Raw genomic sequence first — 26,844 nt, 5'->3', positions numbered from 1 at the left:
CATAAGAAGAATACAATGTAGCTAGACAGTGGGAAGAGCAGATGAGAGTTTTAAATGGAAGGGTTTAATAAAACCTGTTCCCAAGCAGGCAGAGGGAAAGAGCCAGCAGGACTGTGAGGATCAGGTCAACCCGAGACTGAGAAGGAGGAGCAGCAGCACTCACATCTGAGAGAGAAGGGGGTCGGGGGGGGGGGGGGGGGGGGGGGGGCAACATGGTGCATTGGTTAGTTTGTTATCTTAATCTAGTCTTAATCTCCATGGTAGAGCCAACCATAGCCCCTCCAAAAAAATCTTATTTTCAACCCTGGTAATGCTTACCTGGAATTATAAAGGTGGCTGTAACAGTCTCATTGGTCCGTGGGTTCTTGGCCTTGCACATAATTGTGTCAAGTGCAAGTGCGGTGAAGAGCGTCATCTCTATTGAACTGGTGTTTCCTTTTAGCTCATTATTAATGATCCACTCGTATTCACTGGGCGGCTGAGAATCAGCCTGACAGGTGAGAGTGAAGGGGTTCTGAGTGGAGGTGATGAGGACGTCACTTGGGCCATCTGAAACAAGAAACAGTAAATACGTCAACTGAGCCCAGTAGAAATGAGAGAGTATAGGACTGATCTGAATTGACTTGCTAAGGCCAGTCTTCATCTGGATTTAGGTATGCAGTGGAAGGAATGAGTGGATAATAGAGGGGAATCAGAAGTGATCAGCAGAATCACTCATAATATAGAGGAGAATCGGAAGTGATCAGCAAAATCACTCATAATATAGAGGGGAATCGGAAGTGATCAGCAGAATCACTCACAACTGGCACGGAGGTTGTAGGGTTCACTGAAATGCTGTTTCACAATGTTTTCTGCCACACACTGGTACAGCCCATCGTTAGCTGTCCTGAGGGGTTTGAAAGATACAGTGGTGCTGTTTTTGGAGATGGTAACGGTGTTGTTGTATATCAAGGGTTGACTGTCCCTAATCCACTTGATACTGTCGTGTGGCCCAGCAATGTCACAGTAGAGCAAGAAGTTTTCAGAATCCATGGGAATGACTGGCTTTGGCTTCACCACAATAGAGTTTATGGCATCTGTGACAACATTTAAAGCAATGACATATGTGAAATCGATTTCTTTGTCCAGTCTAGTCAAATTATTAGTCTGGTTATAGTGTATAAATAAGTACAAGGCAGACAGAATGCTCTGTGTAGTTTGATATTAACCTGCTGATTTGTCATCAAATTCCCCACGTGTCATCAATTTGATACACAACATTTTTAGATACGAGAACTTGAAAATGATTGAGGACCTGATCGATCACAGCACAGAAGCACTCCCACCACAACACATCTGAATTGAGACACATTGCACTGAAACGGAACACAGTCTTCCAAATACCATAACACATACTCACCTAAGACCATTAACTCCATTGAGGCAGAGCTGTAAAGTCCTGTGACGTTGTTGTGTGCCATGCAGGTATAGTTCCACCTGCCTTTTAAGGCCAGTGGCTCAGTTGTGTAGCTGGAGCCGTCAGCCACCCAAGAGCCACTGAAGTACCAGCTGAAGCCACTTGGGGGCCATGAGGTGGCAGAGCAGTTGAACGTCACGTTCTCTCCTGTCTCTGCAAGCTTAGGTCCAGAGATGCTGACATTATTCGGCCCAACTGTCAAATAAGCAGAACAGGACATTGTGTAATTGTACACTGTTTCACACAGGATTTCCCCAGTTCATAGGGAATGTTGGAGACGTCAGATCCGAATATGTGTGTAGGCTTACGGTATTGATTTTATTAAGATAAGAGTATTGTACATCAAAGGGAATAGGCCTGGTAAAGTGTTTCAATAAGAAAAAAAGGACAAGGGTAATGTTACTGAACACAATAGAGGATCTATAGAGTATTTACAATTTGAGAAAAGTCAAATGAGCCTTATACTCCACTCACAGTTCAATCTGAGGTTGTACATTTGGCTGGTTTTCTCACTGACATCATTGATGGCTGTGCACTGATAATCTCCATTGTCATCATGCATCACAGAGGCTATGGTCATGGTGACATTGTCTTCAGAGAAGGACACTGTGCCATTCCAGCTCAGGTACATCCCATTCTTCATCCAGTAAATGGAGGTGGTCTCACCGTTAGCACTGCAGTTACACTTGAATGAACTGCCAAGTATCGGTAGCTGACCATCAGTCTCAATTGTAACTACTGTCAGAGGGGCTGCACAGAAATGAGGTATTAGATATATTAGAGACATTTTAAATAAAGAACGGTGCACACATCAGGTTCCTCCTGGGACAGACTGGAGAAACTAAAATAATTTTAAAAAAACAGCATTTTTGTTTTGGGATTTGAGTGTTCTGTGTGCTGCCGTGACTTCTGAAAACAATGGCAAATGAAATGAGTGGAAGCATGAATACCTCAGTCTATCTAGATCATGCTAGCGATCTTGGCAAAAGGTTACAACCTGTAGTCACCAGAGGTCACATGTGTATGGTGAGCAGGAATAGTTAGGAAATATAATCTTCTCATGAAAGTCTGGTATATAACTTTTTTAAATTGAGTACATTTTTTTTTACATCATCACTTTGGGAGGATATAGATACTGGAATATTCCAACGAAGTGAATAAATTGTAATTTGATACTCACGGATCACCCGTAGGTTTATGGAGGCAGAGCTGTCCATGCTTGTTTTATTGTTATGAGCCTTGCAGGTGTACTCTCCACTCTCATTGAAGGTAAGGTTAGGCAGCTCCAGCTGAGCACCCTCTCCAATCATTGATCCATTGTAGTACCAGCTGTAGGCACTAGGGGGCGAGGAGGTAGCAGAACAGTGAAATGTCACGTCTGATCCAGGCTCTGCTACCTGTGGCCCAGTGATAACAGTATCCCATGGTCCATCTGTGTGGGAAGTTTGAAATAAGGTTAATGGTCTTTTTACACACTTTTTTAAACATATACACACCACAAGTGTATTTTACCTCTTACATTAAGTGAGCCATGTATTTGATTCCCATGCAGAAACCAGATGAGTGTTGTTGAGGTCAACATACAAAGTGCTTGAATCATTTTGCACAAACAGGCACAAAACAATTCAGTGGGGGTAAACTTACAATTAACCATCAGCATGTACTCAGAGCTGTTTAGTTTGCTCACAGCATTCATGGCAACACACTGGTAATCCCCGTTATCAGAGTGATCAACATGTTTGAAAGTTAATGTCTTTCTCTCATTAGAGAAGTAGATCCTGTCGTTTGATTGCAGGTAGGAGCTGCTGTTAATCATCCAGTGAATGAAGTCCACGGGCCCAGTCACATTACAGCTCAGGGTGAATGTCATGTTGAGTATGGGGGGCTCGCCTTCCATCATCATGACTGCTGAGATTGGATCTGAGGAAGCAAAGAAACAAACAAAAACATGCTTTTGGTTCACATATTTGTTTTTTTGGACAACTGTTTTGGGGGCTGCTGAAAGTGCTCTGTTTTGAAGCATCCCATGTTATTCCGTTAGAAACAAGACACTGGTTGGGGTTGCTGTTTGACTTTCTTTTGCTTAACACTTGTGATATTTCAGCTGAGAAACTAGTCAGCTGTCGATCTGAGTTTAAGCATCTGCTTAGAGGGGACCAATTTAATGAAGAATCCATTGCAATTGATTGCAATTGCAATGAAGAATTTCATTTCCATTAAAGAATTTGTGTCATGTCAGTGTAATTCTACCTCTTCTTCAGTCAAAAGAAAAGAGGAGATACAGGCATATCATCACTCACCAATAACCACTAGCTCTTTGAAAGTGCTGCTATTCTGTTTGGTGACGTCATTCTTGGCAACACAGGTGTAATTTCCACTGTCGGATGATGTGGCTTCATTTATCACATACATCGAGCCACTTTCCATCCTGTTCTTGAAGTGCCAGGTATAGTTGCTGGGTGGCTCGGAGGCTGCGTTACAGTTGAGGGTCACATTGTATCCAGCCTTGACAGGCTGCATTGGGCCAGTGATTACAGGCATCTTAGGTCCATCTGTGAAACACAACAACGCATTAATGTCATCACCACTATCACAGTAAGCTCATACCTGTCTTTGACCAGAAATTAGTCACCCCTACTTTGCATACTTATATTCCATATTCTCCTTGTTCTGAACACATTAGTTGCACTTTTGACTCACTGTCAGTGCAGTCACTGATAGAACTGTTGAGCAGCATGTATATTACACTGAATTAAATCAGTTAAATCAGCTAAACAAATTAAACGATTGGACTAAGGATAAAAAAAAAGTTTTAGCATGTGGATCCAATATAACATCACATCATGGATATTCTAAGCTTCTTAACTGAAAAAGAAAATAGGGTTTATCTGTAAACTCACAGTTGACTTTGAGGGAAAACATGGGGCTAGTAGCGCTGTTCAGAGGGTTGGAGGCCATGCACATGTAGTTTCCATTATCTGACGTCAGCACAGGGTTGAAGGTCAGTGTGCTGTTGTCCTCAGAGAGGGACATGCGGCTCATGTTCAGGTTGAGGGCCATGCCGTCCGTCATCCAGTAGCGGTCATAGACAGCGCCAATGGCCTCGCAGGTCAGCATGAAACGCTTGTGGTCGACAGGGGGGTTTCCGGTGATTTTGATGGTGGCACTGCTTATGAGGTCTGCAAATACAGCGAGGGAATAGTTGATAGCGAAAACACACAGTTTCACCCTCATGGTCTGTCACACACACACACACACACACACACACACACACACACACACACACACAATCTTTATATGGGTATCTTACTTAACTAAAATATCAATGTATGACATACTTTATTTGAGTAGCCTATTTGAGTTCTCTGCGTTTCCCCGGTGATGTGTTATATGAGACGAGAGACTCACCAATGACTGTCAGCAGCTTAGCGGCAGAGCTGGAGAGGTCAGTCTTGTTGTTGTGTGCAGTGCAGATGTACTCCCCACTATCAGCAGGGCTGAGTGAGTATTTTTTAGACACGGAGCTCATTCCCACCTGAGACCCATTGTAGAACCAACTGATGCTACTGGGAGGCCAAGAGGAGGCATCGCAGGTGAAGGTTGCATTGGATCCTGTGGCTAGGATGGATGGCCCAGATATACTCACGTTATCAGGCCCATCTGAAGAAACAAAGATGCAATTAAATTATGTATGAAATATGCATGGGTGAACTGTGCACATGAATTTCAATGATTTAATCTCAAAACAGTGTCTGGACGTCTGGGTTCCATGTCTACACACATATTTGAAACTATTTCAGGATCTTCTGAGGTGTTACACATGAATGAGAATTTCTGTGTGTGTAACCCAACAACTACCCAAACAAGAATAAAATGTTAGTGCTAATAAAGGTACCGGTACCCTGTAATAATAACATCAGTCTCTTGGTTTGTTGATTATCTATTGGTTACCAAATGAGGTATGGATTTGCTTATTCTAACATTTAAACGAATATGGGAGACAATCAAAAGCAAAATCAGAGCAAAATCAAAAGGAACCACATCTAATTTTTTATACAAAAGCATTCTTATAACTGCATGTCCATAAACAAGTTTGTTATACGTTGTGACAAGTCTGTTCCTCTCTGACTTTCCGCTGTTTATGTCTGTCTGTTGTTCTGTCTAATGTTTGTCTAAATGTATTATACTTCATGCAGTGTCTGCACTTATTGTACATTGCTTGTGATGTGTGTGCTCTTTAGTGTCATGTTCAAAATGCATACTGCAATAGTCAAAAAGTAACACTAAATTCTTTACTCATAAAGTACAGTTACAGTTGAGCTGCACAAACAGGCACAAAACAAGTCAGTGGGGGTAAACTTACAGTTAACCATCAGCATGTACTCAGAGCTGTTTTGTTTGCTCACAGCATTCATGGCAACACACTGGTAACCCCCGTTATCAGAGTGATCAACAGGTTTGAAAGTTAATGTCCTGTTGCCATTAGAGAAGTAGATCCTGTCGTTTGATTGCAGGTAAGAGCTGCTGTTAATCATCCAGTGAATGAAGTCCACGGGCCCAGTCACATTACAGCTCAGGGTAAATGTCATGTTGAGTATGGGGGGCTCGCCTTCCATTATCATGACTGCTGAGATTGGATCTGAGGAAGCAAAGAAACAAACAAAAACATGCTTTTGGTTCACATATTTGTTTTTTTGTTTGTCTAAGCATCTGCTTACAGGGGACCAATTTAATGAAGTATCAATTGCAATTGCAATGAAGAATTACATTTGCATTAAAGAATTTGTGTCATGTCAGTGTAATTCAGTATATAGTATAAGTATATATACTTTTTTGATCCCGTGAGGGAAATTTGGTCTCTGCATTTAACCCAATCGGTGAATTAGTGAAACACAAACAGCACACAGTGTACACACAGTGAGGTGAAGCACACACTAATCCCGGCGCAGTGAGCTGCCTGCTACAACGGCGGCGCTCGGGGAGCAGTGAGGGGTTAGGTGCCTTGCTCAAGGGCACTTCAGCCGCGGCCCACTGGTCGGGGCTCAAAGTCCAGAGTACTAACCAGTGGGCCACGGATGACCCAAATTATACCCCTTCTTCAATCAAAAGAAAAGAGGAAATACAGGCATATCATCACTCACCAATAACCACTAGCTCTTTGAAAGAGCTGCTATTCTGTTTGGTGACGTCATTCTTGGCAACACATGTGTAATTTCCACTGTCGGACGATGTGGCTTCATTTATCACATACATCGAGCCACTTTCCATCCTGTTCTTGAAGTGCCAGGTATAGTTGCTGGGTGGCTCGGAGGCTGCGTTACAGTTGAGGGTAACATTGGAGCCAGCCTTCACAGGCTGCATTGGGCCAGTGATTACAGGCGTCTTAGGTCCATCTGCGAAACACAACAACGCATTAATGTCATCACCACCATCACACTAAGCTCATACCTGTCTTTGACTAGAAATTAGTCACCCCTACTTTGCATACTTATATTCCATATTCTCCTTGTTCTGAACACATTAGCTGCACTTTTGATTCACTATCAGTGCAGTCACTGATAGAGCAGCTGAGGAGCATGTATATTACACTGAATTAAATCAGTTAAATCAGCTAAACAAATTAAACGATTGGAATAAGGATAAAAAAAAAAGAGTTTTAGGATGTGGATGCAATATAACATCACATTATGGATATTGTAAGCTTCTTAACTGAAAAAGAAAATAGGGTTTATCTGTAAACTCACAGTTGACTTTGAGGGAAAACATGGGGCTAGTAGCTCTGCTCAGAGGGTTGGAGGCCATACACGTGTAGCTTCCATTATCTGACGTCAGCACAGGGTTGAAGGTCAGTGTGCTGTTGTCCTCAGAGAGGGACATGCGGCTCATGTTCAGGTTGAGGGCCATGCCGTCCGTCATCCAGTAGCGGTCATAGACAGCGCCAATGGCCTCGCAGGTCAGCATGAAACGCTTGTGGTCGACAGGGGGGTTTCCGGTGATTTTGATGGTGGCACTGCTTATGAGGTCTGCAAATACAGCGAGGGAATAGTTGATAGCGAAACCACACAGTTTCGTCCTCATGGTCTGTGCCGAGAGGCGCTATTACTAAACTATGGCAAGCGATTTTATCATTTACCCACTAAGTTTGACTATCTGGAATTAACATTGTAGATATCAACAACGTCTTTCTGACTAGTCGCAATTACATTTTGGATAGTTGGAATTGTCATTCAAGATATCTGTAACGTAATAGTGACTAGTCGAAACGTCAGATAGAGATATCTGTAATTTAGTTTTGACTAGGCAAAACTGAATACAGATATCTATGGCAAGCGATTTTATCATTTACCCGCTAAATTTGACTATCTGGAATTAACATTGTAGATATCAACAACGTCTTTCTGACTAGTCGCAATTACATTTTGGATAGTTGGAATTGTCATTCAAGATATCTGTAACGTAATTGTGACTAGTCGAAACGTCAGATAGAGATATCTGTAATTTAGTTTTGACTAGGCAAAACTGAATTACAGATATCTGTCCTCACGTCATTGAAAACAACATTCAACTCGTCACACATCTTAAATGGCAATTGCAGATATCTTTAATTCTGTTTTGACTAGGCAGAATGAAAGGTGAAGATATCTCAAACGTCATTATGACTAGTGCAAATTATTGTGCAAGACGTTGCTCTTTAGTTCCGTAGCAGAGCCCGTCTAGATTTCTAGGCTAGTCCATCTACTTAGACATTGTCAGCTAATTTCCCCTCCCCAACATAATCGAAGAAAAAGTGGGCTTATTTCCTTATTTCTATGAATGGAAGAAGAATAAGCAGGCTGTAATGTCGTAGCCTACATTAATTAGTAGGCATAGGCTACTAAATTCACCAGCACCAGCTACAGGAAATTCCATTCATAATGGTGTTGGCTGTAATCGAAAAAATCAAAGCAACATTGAATCATCAATTCTTGCTGCCAGCTCCTGTCTTGCATAGGCTGCAGCATTAAAAAGACAATTAAAAACTCCTTCGCCCTCTGGCTGCTCTGACATGGTGCTAATTACAAAGTTAACAGTTAACAGGTGCTATGTGATTTGATGATTTGAACAACAACACGCTCTTCTCCCGCCTAAAGTGGGATGCGGGCCTAATTTGCATAGCAATACAGATATCTCTAACGTCATTTCGCCTAGTCAAAACTCTAATTCAAGATATCTATAATTACATTTTGACTAGGCAGAATGAAAGTTATAGATATCTCCAATTTCAGATATCTCTAATCAAAACTCATTCAAGATATCTATAACTTGATAATAGATATCTACAATCAAATTATGACTATCCCTAACTCCAGTTTGAGATATCTACAACGTCATTTTGACTAGTCAAAATTCCATTTACAGATATCTACAATGTCATTTCGCCTAGTCAAAACTTAATTCAAGATATCTGAAAAGGAACATGTAGATATCTTGAATTGAAGTGAATTAAAGATATCTTCAACTGGAGTTATGACTAGTCAGAATCAAATTGTAGATATCTCTAACTGGAATTACAGATATCTACAATTCAATTGCAGATATCCGTAATTCACATAGTGGATATCTGCAACTGAATTGTAGATATCCGTAATGATAAACCCCATAGAAATGAATGGCACATGTGGCGTCATTTGTCCTAGGAAGAATGTCTTTGTGGATATCTGAAATGACGATTATGGATAGGAAGAATTCAGTTGCGGATATCTAAAATTTTCGTTTTGACTAGGCAAAACTGAATTACAGATATCTGCAATACATATCCAGTCTAGCGGGAAAATGTTAAAATCGCTTGCCATAGATATCTGTCATCACGTCATTGAAAACAACATTCAACTCGTCACACATCTTAAATGGCAATTGCAGATATCTTTAATTCAGTTTTGACTAGGCAGAATGAAAGGTGAAGATATCTCAAACGTCATTATGACTAGTGCAAATGATTGTGCAAGACGTTGCTCTTTAGTTCCGTAGCAGAGCCCGTCTAGATTTCTAGAGCCCATCTACTTAGACATTCTGTCAGCTAATTTCCCCTCCCCAACATAATCGAAGAAAAAGTGGGCTTATTTCCTTATTTCTATGAATGGAAGAAGAATAAGCATGCTGTAATGTCGTAGCCTACATAAATTAGTAGGCTACTAAATGCACCAGCACCATCTACAGGAAATTCCATTCATAATGGTGTTGGCTGTAATCGAAAAAATCAAAGCAACATTGAATCATCAATTCTTGCTGCCAGCTCCTGTCTTGTATAGGCTGCAGCATTAAAAAGACGATTAAAAACTCCTTCGCCCTCTGGCTGCTCTGACATGGTGCTAATTAGTGCTAATTACAAAGTTAACAGTTAACAGGTGCTATGTGATTTGATGATTTGAACAACAACACGCTCTTTTCCCGCCTAAAGTGGGATGCGGGCCTAATTTGCATAGCAATAGCCTACATATCTCTAACGTCATTTTGCCTAGTCAAAACTCTAATTCAAGATATCTATAATTACATTTTGACTAGGCAGAATGAAAGTTATAGGCCTAGATATCTCCAATTTCAGATATCTCTAATCAAAACTCATTCAAGATATCTATAACTTGATAATAGATACACTCTAAAAAATGCTGGGTTGAAAACAACCCAAACTGGGTTGTTTTCAACCCAGCCGCTGAGTAAAATGTGGTCCAACACAGCATTGGGTTATCTTAACCAAGCAAATTGGGTTACTAAATTTAACCCAACAACTGGGTTGACATTTAACTAATATGTTGGGTTATGTTGACACAACTGTTTAGTTAAAGTTACGTAACGTTTGGGTTATGTAACCAAATCCCCCCAAAACTACTGGTTGATTTTTCAAATACTCTGCTTGTACAAACTTGTAATAACTAAAAGTTTGTATTTACTTACTTGAAAGTCACACCTTCTGTTAACAGCTTTAGGCCTGATATAGACAGTCTATATTAAATGTCCATCAAAAGCCATGCAATGAAATAAAACAGTTAAACATAATTATTTATTTGATAGTTTTCTTTATTTTTGAATAGATAGCCTAGTATAAAATGCATGTGATACTTCCATGAAGGCAGGCAGATTCCAAAGTCCGTTTTGGGGGTCAGTCCTGTCAATCAAAGAAAAAAAGATTGCATTTTAATCATGGTTAGCCTACAAAACTTTATATCAAGACGTGCATGAACCATTACCAGTGAATGATGTTGACAGACATAAAAATCCACCAGGAGACAAATTATTAGTGCAACACACTCGGAAACCATGACCACCTTATATTATGGAGTTGTTTTAAACATAATACCGGTAATACAAAACGTGCGTTTATGTCAGACGAGCTTGATAACACTAGCAGGTAACATTACCATTAACGTTAGCCTAACATTAGGCTGACAGTCAGCAGTGCTAACGCTATGTTAACACATTCTTAGTGAATCCAAGTTAATGTTACCACCAAGAACCACCCAGTAAGTTACATGGCTATAATATGAGGCTACCCTGAATGATTTAATAAGATGTTGTTTGGCATGATTATTATCGTAAGTTACGTGTGTTGTGAAGAGACTACTTCGACTGTGTTAGCTAACGTTAGTTGACAAACGTTAGCCACGAAGCATATTTAATTAGCATAAAGTTTCCAAGTCTGCTAACGTTACCTACCAGCTGCTGGTATGCTAATTGTAGTTTGTTGTAAAAGTTTGTTTTGTTTCTGTTCAGCAGTTCCTACCCAGTGAATACAGAAATATGTTTTATGAGTCTGTCTTTGTGTAGATTTAACATTAACAGTAGCTAATATTAGCTGGAATGAATGACACCTGCTAACCTGCTTGAAGCTGAACGAAATGGCAGGCAGAATATTCCTTGATATCACGAAGGGTATGTCTCTGGGTGGACTTTTAAAATCCGTCTGGATAAAAATAAATAAATAAAAGCAGATACATACCTTCCGAAATCACCTGATTTCCATTGCATGTTGACAGCTGCTGGACTGGACGGTTGAAAGAATATGCCTGCCTGCCGATTTTTTTCTCTCAACCTTCAAATAACTATGCAGTTGAAGTCACCCTGGTGCTGGGTAGTGTACTCCACGTCAGGTGGGGGACAGGGGGGAGCACAGCCCTAAACTATCAACCCAGCAGTGATAAACTATCAACCCAGCTAGCTGGGTTACAGAAATGACCCAATATGAGTAAAAACAACCAAACAAAACGACCCAACAGCCTCAACCCAGCGTTTGGGTTGAAAAAATAACCCAGCATTTTTTAGAGTGTATCTACAATCAAATTATGACTATCCCTTACTCCAGTTTGAGATATCTACAACGTCATTTTGACTAGTCAAAATTCCATTTACAGATATCTACAATGTCATTTCGCCTAGTCAAAACTTAATTCAAGATATCTGAAAAGGAACATGTAGATATCTTGAATTGAAGTCAATTAAAGATATCTTCAACTGGAGTTATGACTATAGTCAGAATCAAATTGTAGATATCTCTAACTGGAATTGCAGATATCTACAATTCAATTGCAGATATCCGTAATTCACATAGTGGATATCTGCAACTGAATTGTAGATATCCGTAATGATAAACCCCATAGAAATGAATGGCAAATGTGGCGTCATTTTAACATTTTCCCGCTAGACTGGATATGTATTGCAGATATCTGTAATTCAGTTTTGCCTAGTCAAAACGAACATTTTAGATATCCACAATTGAATTCTTCCTATCCATAATTGTCATTTCAGATATCCACAAAGACATTCTTCCTAGGACAAATGACGCCACATTTGCCATTCATTTCTATATGGTTTATCATTACGGATATCTACAATTCATTTGCAGATATGCACTATGTGAATTACGGATATCTGCAATTGAATTGTAGATATCTGTAATTCCTGTTAGAGATATCTACAATTTCATTCTGACTAGTCATAACTCCAGTTAAAGATATCTTTAATTCACTTAAATTCAAGATATCTACATGTTCCTTTTCAGATATCTTGAATTAAGTTTTGACTAGGCGAAATGACATTGTAGATATCTGTAAATGGAATTTTGACTAGTCAAAATGACGTTGTAGATATCTCAAACTGGAGTTAGGGATAGTCATAATTTGATTGTAGATATCTATTATCAAGTTATAGATATCTTGAATGAGTTTTGATTAGAGATATCTGAAATTGGAGATATCTATAACTTTCATTCTGCCTAGTCAAAATGTAATTATAGATATCTTGAATTAGAGTTTTGACTAGGCGAAATGACGTTAGAGATATCTGTATTGCTATGCAAATTAGGTCCGCATCCCACTTTAGGCGGGAGAAGAGCGTGTTGTTGTTCAAATTATCAAATCACATAGCACCTGTTAACTGTTAACTTTGTAATTAGCACTAATTAGCACCATGTCAGAGCAGCCAGAGGGCGAAGGAGTTTTTAATCGTCTTTTTAATGCTGCAGCCTATGCAAGACAGGAGCTGGCAGCAAGAATTGATGATTCAATGTTGCTTTGATTTTTTCGATTACAGCCAACACTGTAGATGGTGCTGGTGCATTTAGTAGCCTAGGCCTACTAATTTATGTAGGCTACGAAACAGAGATCAAGCCAGTTGATAACGTGAGAGTCTAATAAACCTGCACGGTGTCCCTTAGTTTTAGTTATTTTAGATGTCAACAAGACATTACAGCCTGCTTATTCTTCTTCCATTCATAGAAATAAGGAAATAAGCCCACTTTTTCTTCGATTATGTTGGGGAGGGGAAATTAGCTGACAGAGAATGTCTAATAAGTAGATGGGCTCTGCTATGGAACTAGAGCAACGTCTTGCACAATAATTTGCACTAGTCAATGACGTTTGAGATATCTTCACCTTTCATTCTGCCTAGTCAAAACGGAATTAAAGATATCTGCAATTGCCATTTAAGATGTGTGACGAGTTGAATGTTTTTTTCAATGACGTGATGACAGATATCTGTAATTCAGTTTTGCCTATCCAAAATGTAATTGCGACTAGTCAGAAAGACGTTGTTGATATCTACAAAGTTAATTTCAGATAGTCAAACTTAGCGGGTAAATGATAAAATCGCTTGCCATAGTCATTTGTCCTAGGAAGAATGTCTTTGTGGATATCTGAAATGACAATTATGGATAGGAAGAATTCAATTGCGGATATCTAAAATGTTCGTTTTGACTAGGCAAAACTGAATTACAGATATCTGCAATACATATCCAGTCTAGCGGGAAATGTTAAAATCGCTTGCCATACTAAACACATGATTCCCGAGCAAAGGTGTCAAAGAGTTTTCATATAACAAAACTGTGACCGTTTACTGGAAGCATTTTTATTTTCATCAGCAGGACATGTACAGTAGTCTTTGTTTGTCATAAACCATGACTAATATGAGGGTGTCATGATAACCACTAGAAGGCTGTCTGACATTAGAGAGAAAAAAGAGATCTTACCGATGACTTTGACTTCTTTAGTGACTATCTTAGTGATATTTGTGATGTCATTATGAGCTGAACAGGTGTAGTTTCCACTGTTGCTCAAGCTAAGGTTGTCCACTTTGTAGTCTGGGCCTTCTTTCACCAGCAGGCCATTAAAGTACCAGGTGAAATTACTGGGTGGCCAAGATGCAGCAGAGCAACTAAGCATCAAGTTGGATGCTGTTGCTATAATGGAGGGTCCCAAAATGACGGGCATCCTAGGTCCATCTGTGGCATACAGGAGACAAATAGCAAATAACTGACATGCATTGAGTTCATAAAATCTATAACATTTGTTTGTATTTAGTGTAATCTGATTTACCAATGACATAGGCCCCTTTTGTAACGACATTTAAAGCTAAATAATCAGATCATCACAGAATCAGGGCTGGCGGAAGCGTGGCGACTTATAGGCTACAACATTGAAAACACAAATAATGACAGACGATTTGTATATCGGTATCGATGATATCGTTTAAACAACAGTCATGAACGAGACGTTCAAAGCATGCAGAGTACAGAAATGTGCACAGGTTGAAAAACTTTTCTCCCGTGTATGGGTGCTGATATTCAGCCTGAATCGTCAGGTTGCTAGCAGTGGGATGTAGCAGGGGGACGACAATGTAATATGGTAAAATCTGAACCTCACCATGTCACTGAATCAGGGGAACAATGAGCTCATTTCCCCGAAATAAGATGGTCCTACACTGTATTCCCCAACAGTGTTGTAAACTCAATAAAATTGCTGAGCTGTACTCAAAGCTGCCATATTGTTCAGGCACCACAAAAGTTTTAAGTTCACTCGACTAGTTTCCCAGTTATTGATTATTTTGACAAGATTAACTCTTAGTATATGAGTAGAACTGACCCCCAAACTCATTTTTTTCAAGAGTGGATTGAAATTACGTCTGACGTAATAAAGACGTGCAACTTCATTGGTTAGGTTCATATCAACATGGCAAATAACCTAATAACCTACACAAACCAACATAAACCAATAAAAAAAATCAGAAATCCCAATGAATGGTGAATTAACTAGTCTACGATCGATTGTGGCAGTTAGTAGGGGTGTGACTTTCGAAACTGACGTCTCGAATCAGTGTCGAGGCTTCGAAGCACAAGTGTTTCGAAACGTGGTTCAAAACAGCCATATCATGTGACCACTGCTTCGAAACATCGTTCAAAATCCCCATATCATGTGACCAAAGTTAAGTGAACCTTCGGTACGTTTCACCGGTGTCGGCAGGCGTGCCAGCGCGTTCAATTAACAGTGTAGCTTTCTATTAAGCAATAACCATGATGGTGTAGTGGTTAGTGAGGGTGTTTTTGCACGGTAGACCAGGCTGCTCAAATGTGGTTCGATCCCCGTTTGATTTGTAAGGTATTGTTTCAGATCGTAGGCCTATCTGTTTATGTTTTCTTACTTCACCATTAACCACACAGTTTCAACTAAACTCTCAAAAATCGAGAGTTTTTATAAGAAGAAAGTGATTTAGAGAACACATAGTTGCAGCAATAAGATTCTCTTTATTGTGACTTCATGTGGTCTCCCATCCAGTAATTGACCAAGGGTATGCTGCTTAGCTTTTCACAAAGACTGAACACAGGTAACACAGCGAGCCACGAACTTTAAAGACTACATTTCCAATACGAAGTATTTGACAGATTTGTTTCACCCTAAACAGCTCTAAGGTGTCGGAATTGTTTCAAAGCTTCGGAACAATTCGGCACAATTGCTTGGAACGTTTCAGTGTTTCATAAAGGCTCGCTTTGCCCATCCCTAGCAGTTAGTAAATTGATACACTTTGACATCGTAGGCCTAAGACTAATTGTTTGCAAGGACTGCTGCGCACCCGGATGTAGGCAGGCAAGCTGCAAGCAATCAATGAGATGATCCATCAATCATCATCAGACTGCTACTACACAAAGGTAAGAACGCGCCTAAATGGAGGTGTAGCCTACTTTGTTTATTTATTTGTGTAGCCTACCGTCTTCCAGCGGGCAGACCTCAGCTAAAGTGTAGGCTATGTAAGAGAGACCTTTTGCGGGCTAGCTGCATGTTTTATAGCGAGTTAACTAAAGTTTGTTGTCTGAGCTGTCAGCCAGCCAGCCAGCCTGTTGTTGCACTACTTTAGTGGAAACTGGACAGACAAACAGTATGGTTTAGCATTACCAAAGATCCTTTTATCAACCGTTTCTGGTGTGGCCTACTTTGGCCGCGCAGGTTAGACACCAAAGCAACGTTTCATAAGTTGGAAATAAAACACATGACACGCACAAACAGGCAGCGCACTTTTAAACATTTTATTAGTAGCATAAGGTGCCATAAGCTATATGGTTTGCATTAGCTGCTAGATGTAATGCAAAGTAACACTGCAGGGTAATTCTTCAACTATGATACTTTTCTTGTCCTTGGAAGAAATAAGAAAAACTAAAACATATTTAGGCTACTTTGGTTTTTGGTGGTGGAAATGGCATTGCCCTAAAAACACAGTTTATTTGCTTCATAGTAGGCCTACTAAAGAATCTAGTAGAAAAAAACATCATAATAACATAACATTTGGCAGGGACGCATTTTTTTTTAAAAATCTTAATGCTTTTAAATCTTAAATTTGTCTATGTATGTCATGTCATCTCCACCACACTTTGTCATTTCCAAGCACAACACATATTTTAAGTTAAACATGTAAAAATAATACAACATACAACATTTCTGGAAAATTAATAAATTGAATATTTTGGCTGATATGTGTAATATTTAATAAAATACATTTGGAACAGTAGATGTTATTTTTGCTTGAAAACACACGTTTTGTTGTGTTTTGGAAACATGTGATTGGGCAGTTGTGGCCTACTGGTTAGGGCTTCGGACTTGTAACCGGAGGGTTGCTGGTTCGAACCCCGACCGGTAGGAACGGCTGAAGTGCCCTTGAGCAAGGCACCTAACCCCTCACTGCTCCCCGAGCGTGGCTGTAGCAGGCAGCTCACTGCATTGGGATTAGTGTGTGCTTCACCTCAGTGTGTGTTCACTGTGTACTGAGTGTGTTTCACTAATTCACGGATTGGGATAAATGCAAAGACCAAATTTCCCTCACGGGATCAAAAGAGTATATATACTTACTTATACTGGAAATGACAGTTAGACTTTTGGAATAAAATGTCAAAAATATATATTATTCAAGTGAAATCTTTACAGCCACTATTAGGGCAAGTTTCTAGAAAGAGTAGATAATTAAACCATGCAAAAAGATTTTTACTGAAAGATGTTACATTTTCTGAAAATTACCAGGTCAAAGAGCGCCATAGTTGAAGAATAACCCTGCAATAGCATATGTCTTATATTAACGTCAATTCCAGTTTTGTTAACACGGATAGGAAGCCAAGTTGTAGCTCCGAACTTAATGACAATAGCCTAAGCATGATCAATGGCAACATCCGACTCTGATAGGCCTGCCTATACAGAAGAAGAAGAGACTGTCTGACTGACTTTTGTTCATAAAAGTGAAATAATACTGTTCATAATATTTTTCCCCTCAGGACCAGATGGCTGTGTGACATGTTTTCAGTTCTGTGCAAGGAACCACCATCACACCATGGTAAGTGATAACTTATTTGTCCTCCATTTACTAGTGTCACAATGTAGCCAACGTGTAGCCTATATTATTATAAGTTATAGGGATATTTTGTAAGCATTTATTTATGAGAATGAGAATAGCCTAGCCTAATGTTATCCCTTTGCATCTCTCCACAGGGATACACAAAGGCTAGGGTTGAGTGATGTTTTTGTATCAAAGAAGGGATGACACCTTAGACTTATTTTATGTGGCATTTTCAAAATGTGTTGGCTATGCAGGTCATGTGACGCCTCTTCCGAGACACAGGCTCAGTTACTTAGTTAAATCACAGTCAGTTTTCAAGGGTCAGCCCATTACCATGCATACACCACTCATGCATTTGCTCATTCCAGTCTATTAATGCACTGAACATTCATCTCTCACGATTTCATAGAAAGACAGACCAGGAGGTTGCATATCAGGAGCGTGAAGGAGTTAATCTTGTATTTACATGTCACCTGTACTATAGTCTTATTTAATATATGCATAGGATTAATATTCTGCTGATTTGTGTCTTCCACTTTGGCCAAAATCCCTCTGTCTTTCTAGGAAGACGTCAATGTCAACAGCAGAAGGAAAATTACTCTGCAGGCCCTTCCCATCTTCCTGTGGGAAGATGGATTTTTTAAGACCTGGAATGTAAGTTTTTGATTAAATAGTGTGTCCTTTTTCACTCTCTTCTTTTTTTACTTTGTCTTCTCTATATATCTCTATTTCTATTCAGCCCTCTCTGATACTACCTTGCAGCCAAAAGACAACAACCACAACCATCTTCCTAGCCACCAGAATAGCAATTAAATCATACTACAGTAATTCACCAAGAATGTCATATTTGGGAATTTTACATTAACTTTTCATTCACTGGTATTTCATATTATATTAAATACACACGTAGTGTTTTTCATTGACTACTCTACTCATTAACTAATTACTGTCATGTTCTTCAGGCAGAAGAAATTGACCTGCCAGACTTCTCAGCTATTCTCACTGTCTCGGGTGATACAGACTCCCTTGTGAAGTTTGGTCCTGCTATCCATTCTATAGTTCTTGACGGAGATATTGTTGTGTGTGATATAGCAGAGTTGACAGAGACATAATTTGGCTATTTGGCTTAATTTATGCACTTCATCTCGATTATCCAAAGCAATTGTCCTACACATTTAATTTCATTCAAAAAAATATAATGGGTTTGGAAGACCTGAAGCGGTTACCTCCTAGACTGCTGCTTAGCCTTAAAAATAAATTGCTGATGATGGATGAGTAAGCATTCTGTTTTCCAAATGTCATGGTTGATATTGCCAGCATGTTAATACTCAAGCAAGCAATGGAGCTTTTTCGCTTTTATTTATGTTGGCCTATTATTTTGTTATTTGAGTATTATTACCTTTGTTGAAGTGGTAAAAGTTTGTTATTTCTTTGATGTTCTGTATTAACCGCATTGCTGGGGATGTTGTTCTGTTAGAATTCTAATGGAATTCTTAAATAAATGGAATCTGCATTGAAATTGTCTTTTGAGTAGTTTTTTATTTGAATCATACAAATAAAATATTTTTGATTTTGAGGTAAATAGTAAACCTAAACAGTCAAAAAATGTGTTTCAATAGAGTGAAGTCGACTTAAAAATATAAGAGACTGAAGTGACAATGTTTAGGTTTGAGAAACTGAATGAGTCATGGTGATAACATGAATATATTATTAGGAGTGATAACTTAAAAAAATCAACTCCATTTCCAGTGTCAATTTTGTTAGTTTTAACAATGGTTTCAAAATTATCAGGTTCATTGAACTTATCAACAATTTAAGTAGCGATTACTTAAAATGTTTGTTTGTCAAATTATTATGTTTCAGTTCATCAACTTCCTAAAAAAATGAGTGTGAATAACTTCTAGTTTAGAGTAGTAATTACTTAAAATGTTTGTTTGTTGAAATTATTTGTTTTAATGTTGTTCATTTTCTCAAAGATTTGGAGTCTTAAGAGCTTGTCTGACTAATGTAACAATAACTTAAAATATCTATTTCTCACATTATTCTTTTTAATTTTATCCTTGTCCTTAAAGATTTTGAGCATTAAAAAAAGTCTCATTTTAAGTAGAAATTACTTAAAATATTTTTTAACATAGCTAAATATTTTGAGGTAATCAGTTTCATCAAATATTTTGAGTTCATTGAACCTGTTGGGGTTTACAGTGTATGGTGATATGAGACAGCGGCTCTAGAAGTGCGTTCTAATGTCACGTTTAAATGCACAACTAGACGGCATCATATTAAATATGTAGTCCGATTTCTGCATAATAGCCTGTAATAATAATATGTTTATGTTACGTGAAAAGCATAATTGCTTAATTGTAGGCTACCATTTTTCCCGTGAGGCCTGATCGCAATTGTCACGCAACATTTTTTTTCCCCTTGCGGTCCATAGGCTATAGCGCTGGAACGTATAGCAACGTTGAGCTCCCCCACATTGAAACCAGCGCCGATCTGCACGCTGCAGCCAGGGGCTTCTCCGAAGGTAGCAGTCGAAAGTGGCACACAGTCTATGAACATGGGGGCAACATATTCCTACTTCGTCCAGGGCGCAGGATTGTCTTCCGCCGGCCCTGCACAGAATATAGTGAAACATAAGTAAACCATCCCACGGCTTGGGACAGGTTGAGACTTACAGTTAACCGTCAGCGTGTAATCATTGCTTGTTTTGTTGCTCGCAACATTGAAGGCCATGCACGAGTATGTTCCGTTATCTGACATTTCCACTGGTGTGAGAGTTAACGTCGCATTATTGTTAGAGGTGGAGATCCTGTTGTCTGCAGGGAGGTAAATATTGCTCTTCATCCAGTGAATGGAGTCCACAGGCCCCGTCACATCACAGCTCAGTGTAAATGTCATGTTCAGTATGGGGGGTCCAGCTTTATTTACCACCACAGCTGATATTGGATCTAGAATAAAAATGTTATAAGAGATATTCACCATAAATATAAGATTATCGGTTGGTTACTGATTTAGTCCATAAATCTCCATATCTTTAGTGCATCATATTATTCACTGTGCCAAACAACCTGAAAATATAATTTTAGAATCTGTGATGAATATTATTATATACTAAATAATACAAATAATACAACTTTACATAATATAATGTTACATGTTTTGATAATATAATTAAATATATTTAGGTCAAGTGTGGACGTGATGATCGTTACCAACAATGGTGAGAGATCTGGATATTTTTTCATATCTAGAAGTTAAGCTGTTGTGGACCAGACATGTGTACTGGCCAGTTTTATTTATCTGTAAATCGGTGAGTTCGAGAAGCCGACCAACTTTGTTCAACAGTGTATCATTAAACAGCCACATATATGAAGCTGCCGGTTTGGACTCAGCAGTGCAAGTGAGCGTAACACTGGACCCAGAGACATATGCCATCTTGTCTGGGGCCACTTCCAACATGAGGTTACTCGGTCCATCTGAGAACAATGAAGACATACATACGTTTTAAGCGTGAAAAACAATGACACAGTTTGTTTAAACATTAAGAAATAACTTTGTTACTGTCCTGACCTAATGCTTTGCAAAAAATGTATTATGAGACACACATTGTCACACATGCAGCAAATACTGCATACTGCACATGACATTGAATACCTTTCCTCACATTTGCATTGAATCAAAATAATATTTGAATGAGGCCATTGATCTCTCTTGGGGAGGCTGTGCACTTACTTTAGCCTGTCTACATCACTACATCAAAAACTTAAGAAATAAGACTCAGTGTGAAGTTTATTTGTGATGTAATTTGTTTTCCTACAAGCCTCTGAGATTGTGCCAAATGGCTGAAAGGCTCCACAGGGGGCATTAGGGAGAGATATTAAACCTCAAAGCAATATCACATCAACCACACAATATTCACAATAGTCAGTCAATACTCACAGCTGATGTTGAGGTGGACCGACCAGCTATGCTCCTGGCTTACGTTGTTGAACCCATTACAGGAGAATGGCCCTGTATCAAATCTAGTCACAGGTTTGATAGTGAGAACATTTCTCTCATTATTAAATTGGACCCGGTCGCTGGCTGTCACAACAGACGTTCCGTTGATCCACTGGAACCAGAGAGGGGTTCCAGAGGCAGAACAGTTGAGAGTGACAGTGTCGTTGAACTCGATTAAATTGGTGTCAGACACCGTCATGGTCACATGTGAGATTGGCACTGGCAATAGGGGGAACATGAACACATGGGATTATGTCACTATATGTTGTTACATTGTAAACTTCTTCATTAGACATTAATCTGAGCAGAATGGAAAATATAGAACAAAAATGTGTTGCTCCTGAATGTAAACAAAAACTATGTCAGTTGTGTTCTGTCAAACTATTTGGCATTTACTTTGTAGAGTTAATATTGAAATGGACCAAATGTATTGGTTTTACTTGGTTAACAATAGTAATTATTTTTCCCTTCTTTACTGACGCTTACTGATAAGGTCACCATGTTCATAAACATATCTACACCTGCTTCATCATTTCTGCCTATGTGTGCAACCTTCAACGGAAAACACAGTGAAATAAGTCTCAACTCCGGTATGGTGTCAATAGCTGTATTGTTGGGCTAAATGATTGTAGGTTAGTCAGAGACAAGCCCAGGGAAGACAAGGGAGAAACATTTGTTGACTCACCTTGAACGAATAAAACAAACTCCCGTCGAAATTGATTCCCGTCGGCTTTAAATCCATTTAAGGCATACTGTCCTGAATCGTCAACTTGGAGAGATGTTAGAGTCAGGGAAGCATCACTTGCATTAAAAAATATCCTATTTTTATATTGTGGATCAGGTCTTTCTCTCCCAGGGTACCATAATAATATTGTTGTGGTCTCAAAAACCCATGTTCCATCCTCTATAGTACCATTAGGATTGGCCTTCAGGGTCACATTTTGCCCAACTTCTATGGCGGCTGGAGAGTCTGGAGGCACCACCACTGTGAGAGCTTAAAGACATAAAAGAGAGACTTAACGGTGGAAAGTTTCCATGACAGGTCAAAAATATTTTTGATTGTAATGCCATTGCAGTTATGTACACAATGATAGCAATGTTTGCTGAGTTGCGATTACAGTATTGGCCTTGCATTCTGCTGCTATTAGTGTAGCATTCCCTGTAGCTTCCATTATGAACTTGACAGGGGTGTCCCCTTGGTTTTCCAAGAACATTAAAACCCCCAGCTGTGTTTGATAAAATGTTAAGCTTTAATGATTGAAGTGAAAATAAGGGTTCCTGGGTTGACTGTGTTCTTCTAAAATTTAGTAATCCCAAATGACCAAAGTAGGCCAGTCAATCTAGCCCAAAAAGACAAAAAATTGTATATAAGTATATATACTTTTTTGATCCCGTGAGGGAAATTTGGTCTCTGCATTTAACCCAATCGGTGAATTAGTGAAACACAAACAGCACACAGTGTACACACAGTGAGGTGAAGCACACACTAATCCCGGCGCAGTGAGCTGCCTGCTACAACGGTGGCGCTCGGGGAGCAGTGAGGAGTTAGGTGCCCTATTACAAAACACACAATCTGAAAATTGGATGAAGCCAGATTAAAAATGTATTGTTTCATTCTTGACACATCAGCAAAAATGTAACAAAATGTAACAACAAAATTAAAGCAACACCAAAGAGTTTTTTGTACCTTAAAATAATGTTTCCAAAACATTACATCGTACTTTCATAAAATCATGCAACATATTCTACCTTGTCTGTGGACATTGTTATATGCAAAGCTGGTGCTGGATAAACAAATAGTGTGTGCAACAGAGGAAAAGTTATTTGGTGTTGCTTTAAAGAAGGGACTCTAGATAGATAGATACTTTATTGATCCCCAGGGGAAATTCAAGGTCTCAGCAGCATACAGACAACACATACACATTATTTAACAGCAGAAAAATCAATCAGAGGCGCTTGCAATGACTGAGGCAGGGACTGAGCCTGTGATTCTCTGTGCGGTAAGGTAAGGTGTGAATGAGTGTCATGGTGATAGTGCAATGGTGATAGTGGTCATGGTGATAGTGCAAATGAGTAAGTCCAACAGTGCAACAATGCAGAAATAAATCTATATATCTATATATTTAACTATTTTAAGAAAAGGTATAGTGTGGCCACAGTTCGGCTGTGGCATGGAGGGAGGGGTTATGCATATGTGCTAATATAGCACGCAAACAGTGAGGCAGAAAGACAGTGGTAAAAGTGGCTAGTGGACAGACAGTATCCAAACATGGAGGGGGTGAAGAGGCAGACAGACTATGCAGAGAAGTCTATCTCTCCTCTTCCCTTAAGTGAAGCATTGAACAGTTCAATGGCCCTGGGGACAAATTACTTTCTCAGTCTGTCTGTTGGGCAGTGAGCGAAGTCTCCAGCTGATCAGGCTCTTCTGCTTAACAATAGTGCTGTGGAGTGGGTGACACTCATTGTCCAAGATGTTGATCTGTTTGTTCAGGGTCCTTTTGTCAGATAGTGAAGTGATGCTATATCATTCCAACACTAAAAATACTATTTAGAGTCATCAAAAAATCTATGTTTGTCATGTTTTTCGTAGGATCCAACACTCATGTCTCGTTCCTGTGCATACTGACCCCTGCACCTCAATCTTTGTTCGAGCTTGTGCGCTGCAAGTGCAAGTCTGGTTGCACAATGCTCTGCAAGCCATAGTCAAGGCCTCGACTGCTACCTACTGTAGCTTGCCCAGAATGCAGAGGCATATGTGCAAATATGTCGGCAAACTTGGATGAGAACATGGATTGAACTTTTTTTTTTGTTACCACAGAATCAAATCTATAAGTGGATTTTACGGCCGTGCCACAGTTGATAACAATGGTTATTTTCTCTTTTGATAATGGTCTAATTTCCTGCTCTTTATTTCTTTAAATAAGTTGATTTCAATATCAATATCAATGACTTGATTTCAATATCAATGACGTGTCTGTTAATAGTGGTTTCCGCTGAAAAATGTATTCCCTTTCACTATAATCTTTAAAGGGTGTTTTCTCAAAATTAGGTTTCCGTCCACTTCAACACCTACATAGACTATTCATTACAGATTTCTTCCTATCCATATTTTGTGTTTGATTAGGGAATTATAGGAAAATATATTGATATATTTTCAATAGCCTGATATTTTCTATATTTTATACCAGAAACATCTGACTAAATAGCATTTTCTAATGATAGAGAAACATAGCCACAGTCTCTAATTTTGTCTTTCTGTATTGTCTCAACATAATGAAAAATGAAAATGAAATGAAAATGAAAAATGTTAATCGGACTTCATCCAATTTTCAGATTGTTTTTTTGTAATATATGCAAATTATGGTACATTTTTCTGAATAAATGATAATTTGCATATATAAATATAAAATCTCAAATATAAAATCTCAAAAAACTAATACATTTTTTCTTTGGTATGATACTCACTAATCAAATATGTTTTTAACAAATCCCTTCAGACAGAAGGGATCCATTCAGGCTACAGTATAGGGCTAATGTGGGGCAGCCGTGGCCTACTGGATAGTGCTTCGGACTTGTGACTGGAGGGTTGCAGGTTCAAACCCCGACCAGTAGGCACGGCTGAAGTGCCCTTGAGCAAGGCACCTAACCCCTCACTGCTCCCCGAGCGCCGCTGTTGTTGCAGGCAGCTCACTGCGCCGGGATTAGTGTGTGCTTCATCTCACTGTGTGCTGAGTGTGTTTCACTAATTCACGGATTGGGATAAATGCAGACACCAAATTTCCCTCACAGGATCAAAAGAGTATTTATACTTATACTTATATGTAAAATATACATTATAAAAGGTCTTGAAGTCTTATCCTAGATGTTTACATTTCAGGAGCCCTATCTATTTGACTTGACTTACTAAGAGGTGCAAGTTAAATCTATATTTAAAAATGCATCTGACCATCGGTGTGTATGCCCAAAGTCCATGGAAACAGAAATATTTTTGCTAACACCTTAATATGGCCTGACACACTTAACTGTAATTGTTATGGAGATTTAATATTGGACAAAATATAAAAATTAGAGCTGTCAAAATAACTGATTAATTTCAATTAATTAATTTGATTAATTGAAAAAATAACTGATTAAAAAGAATAGCGCAGATTAATCAATTCCGTATAACCTTTGACCCCGAGCCGTTCTAGTCAGTAACCATTAGACTGTAAAATGAAGGAGAGAGAAGAAAATGTGCTGCCTAGATCATTGATTGGAACATTTACTTTTAAAAAACGGCCTGATGGCGTTGATAAAAAATAAAGTGTTGATTAAAATAAAGTCCTCTGCAATGTCTGCAGCAAGGAATTTGCATATCACCGGAGTTCGTCAACTTTAAAGTTGCACATCAATGCAATGAAATTGTGTTGGCATTGAGGAGAGTGTTAATTTCCTCAGGTTATATCTGTGGCCTGAAATGGCTTGTATGTGAAAAAAAAAACTTCTTCCCGAAGCACTTTTGAATTTATTTCCTCAGCATATTAGGTCATATCATAGATTACTATGGCCATTATTTGAACAGTATATTGAAAATAATAATAAAAGAGCTTTTGAACTTTAATGTCACTAATGCTGATTATTCAATGATTCATTTGAATTTAAATATTTAAAATACTTTCACAGCAAAAAATTATATATGTGATTAATTTAGATAAATTAATTACAGAGTATGTAATTCATTCGATTAATTGATTGACAGCCCTAATAAAAATATGTAACTCATATTACCTTGCCCAAGGCAGAGATGTAAGAATAGTACAAAGGGCACCATATATTCCATCTTCATGTGACTGATCGGAAAAAGTGTCCAGTGCTTGTCCTATGCTGAAAATGGATGCCTTTCTTTCTTGCAGAATATTAAAATAAAGGCTTCAATCATGGGAATATTCTCTCTCTCTCTCTGAACAAACATTTATGCTGGACTAACTGTGGGACAGACACACCGTGTTACTTAATGCTTAAAAAGCGAGAAAAGAAAACCCCGCCCTCCCCGCCTATGTCCACTCATGAGCACACCTGCACACCTGGCCTCTGCCTCTAATTATTCAATAAGCTCAACCTCTCCAAATGGTGGCCTTGCCTGGGTGTTCATCATCAGAGGTTTACAGTAAACCTCAATCACGCTGGGAATGCTGAAGGCTGACCAATGGGCTTAGTTTCCACGCGTGTGCGCCAGCCAATCAGAGAGCATAAATGTTTTTCAATTGAACTGACCTCACATTTGCTTATTG

The 26,844-nt window shown here is 39.0% G+C and overlaps 1 protein-coding gene and 1 long non-coding RNA gene across 3 annotated transcripts; one reads left to right on the top strand and one right to left on the bottom strand.

The window, feature by feature from the left end:
• Positions 1-44: 44 nt before the first annotated feature.
• Positions 45-26,625, bottom strand: LOC143118765 (hemicentin-1-like). Its single transcript, XM_076279859.1, has 19 exons — positions 26,342-26,625; positions 22,260-22,568; positions 21,515-21,793; positions 20,788-21,051; positions 20,251-20,523; positions 13,953-14,204; positions 7,201-7,479; positions 6,598-6,849; positions 5,820-6,095; positions 4,865-5,116; positions 4,357-4,635; positions 3,757-4,008; positions 3,101-3,376; positions 2,637-2,888; positions 1,931-2,206; positions 1,400-1,651; positions 801-1,076; positions 319-549; positions 45-165 (listed from the first exon to the last, which is right to left on the bottom strand). The coding sequence occupies exons 1-19, from the start codon at positions 26,397-26,399 to the stop codon at positions 65-67; spliced, it is 4,689 nt and encodes a 1,562-aa protein (XP_076135974.1). The 5' UTR covers positions 26,400-26,625; the 3' UTR covers positions 45-64.
• Positions 15,306-19,094, top strand: LOC143118766 (uncharacterized). 2 transcript variants are annotated; one of them, XR_012986209.1, is made up of 4 exons: positions 15,306-15,905; positions 17,514-17,572; positions 18,140-18,229; positions 18,538-19,094. It is a non-coding gene; the product is annotated as an uncharacterized LOC143118766 (long non-coding RNA). The 2 variants fall into 2 exon arrangements; XR_012986208.1 differs by lacking the exon at positions 15,306-15,905 and having other exon boundaries at positions 15,913-17,572.
• Positions 26,626-26,844: the final 219 nt, after the last annotated feature.

The sequence above is a fragment of the Alosa pseudoharengus genome, unplaced genomic scaffold (genome assembly GCF_046254945.1).
Source record: "Alosa pseudoharengus isolate Yale_2024_CS ecotype anadromous, Long Island Sound unplaced genomic scaffold, YU_APseudo_1.1 YU_APseudo_1.1_scf_12, whole genome shotgun sequence".
Lineage (NCBI taxonomy): Eukaryota > Metazoa > Chordata > Actinopteri > Clupeiformes > Clupeidae > Alosa > Alosa pseudoharengus.
The sequence above is the reverse complement of the archived record's forward strand: the minus strand, read 5'-3'. Positions and strand labels throughout refer to the sequence as shown.

Coding starts and splice junctions, on each gene's coding strand:
- LOC143118765 (XM_076279859.1), bottom strand. CDS start 26,399: ATGAAGATGGAATATATGGTGCCCTTTGTACTATTCTTACATCTCTGC. Junction 20,524..20,787: donor CAGATCTCTCACCATTGTTG/GTAACGATCATC, acceptor TTTTTATTCTAG/ATCCAATATCAGCTGTGGTG. Junction 6,850..7,200: donor GTTTTCCCTCAAAGTCAACT/GTGAGTTTACAG, acceptor TGTGTTTCGCAG/ATGGACCTAAGACGCCTGTA.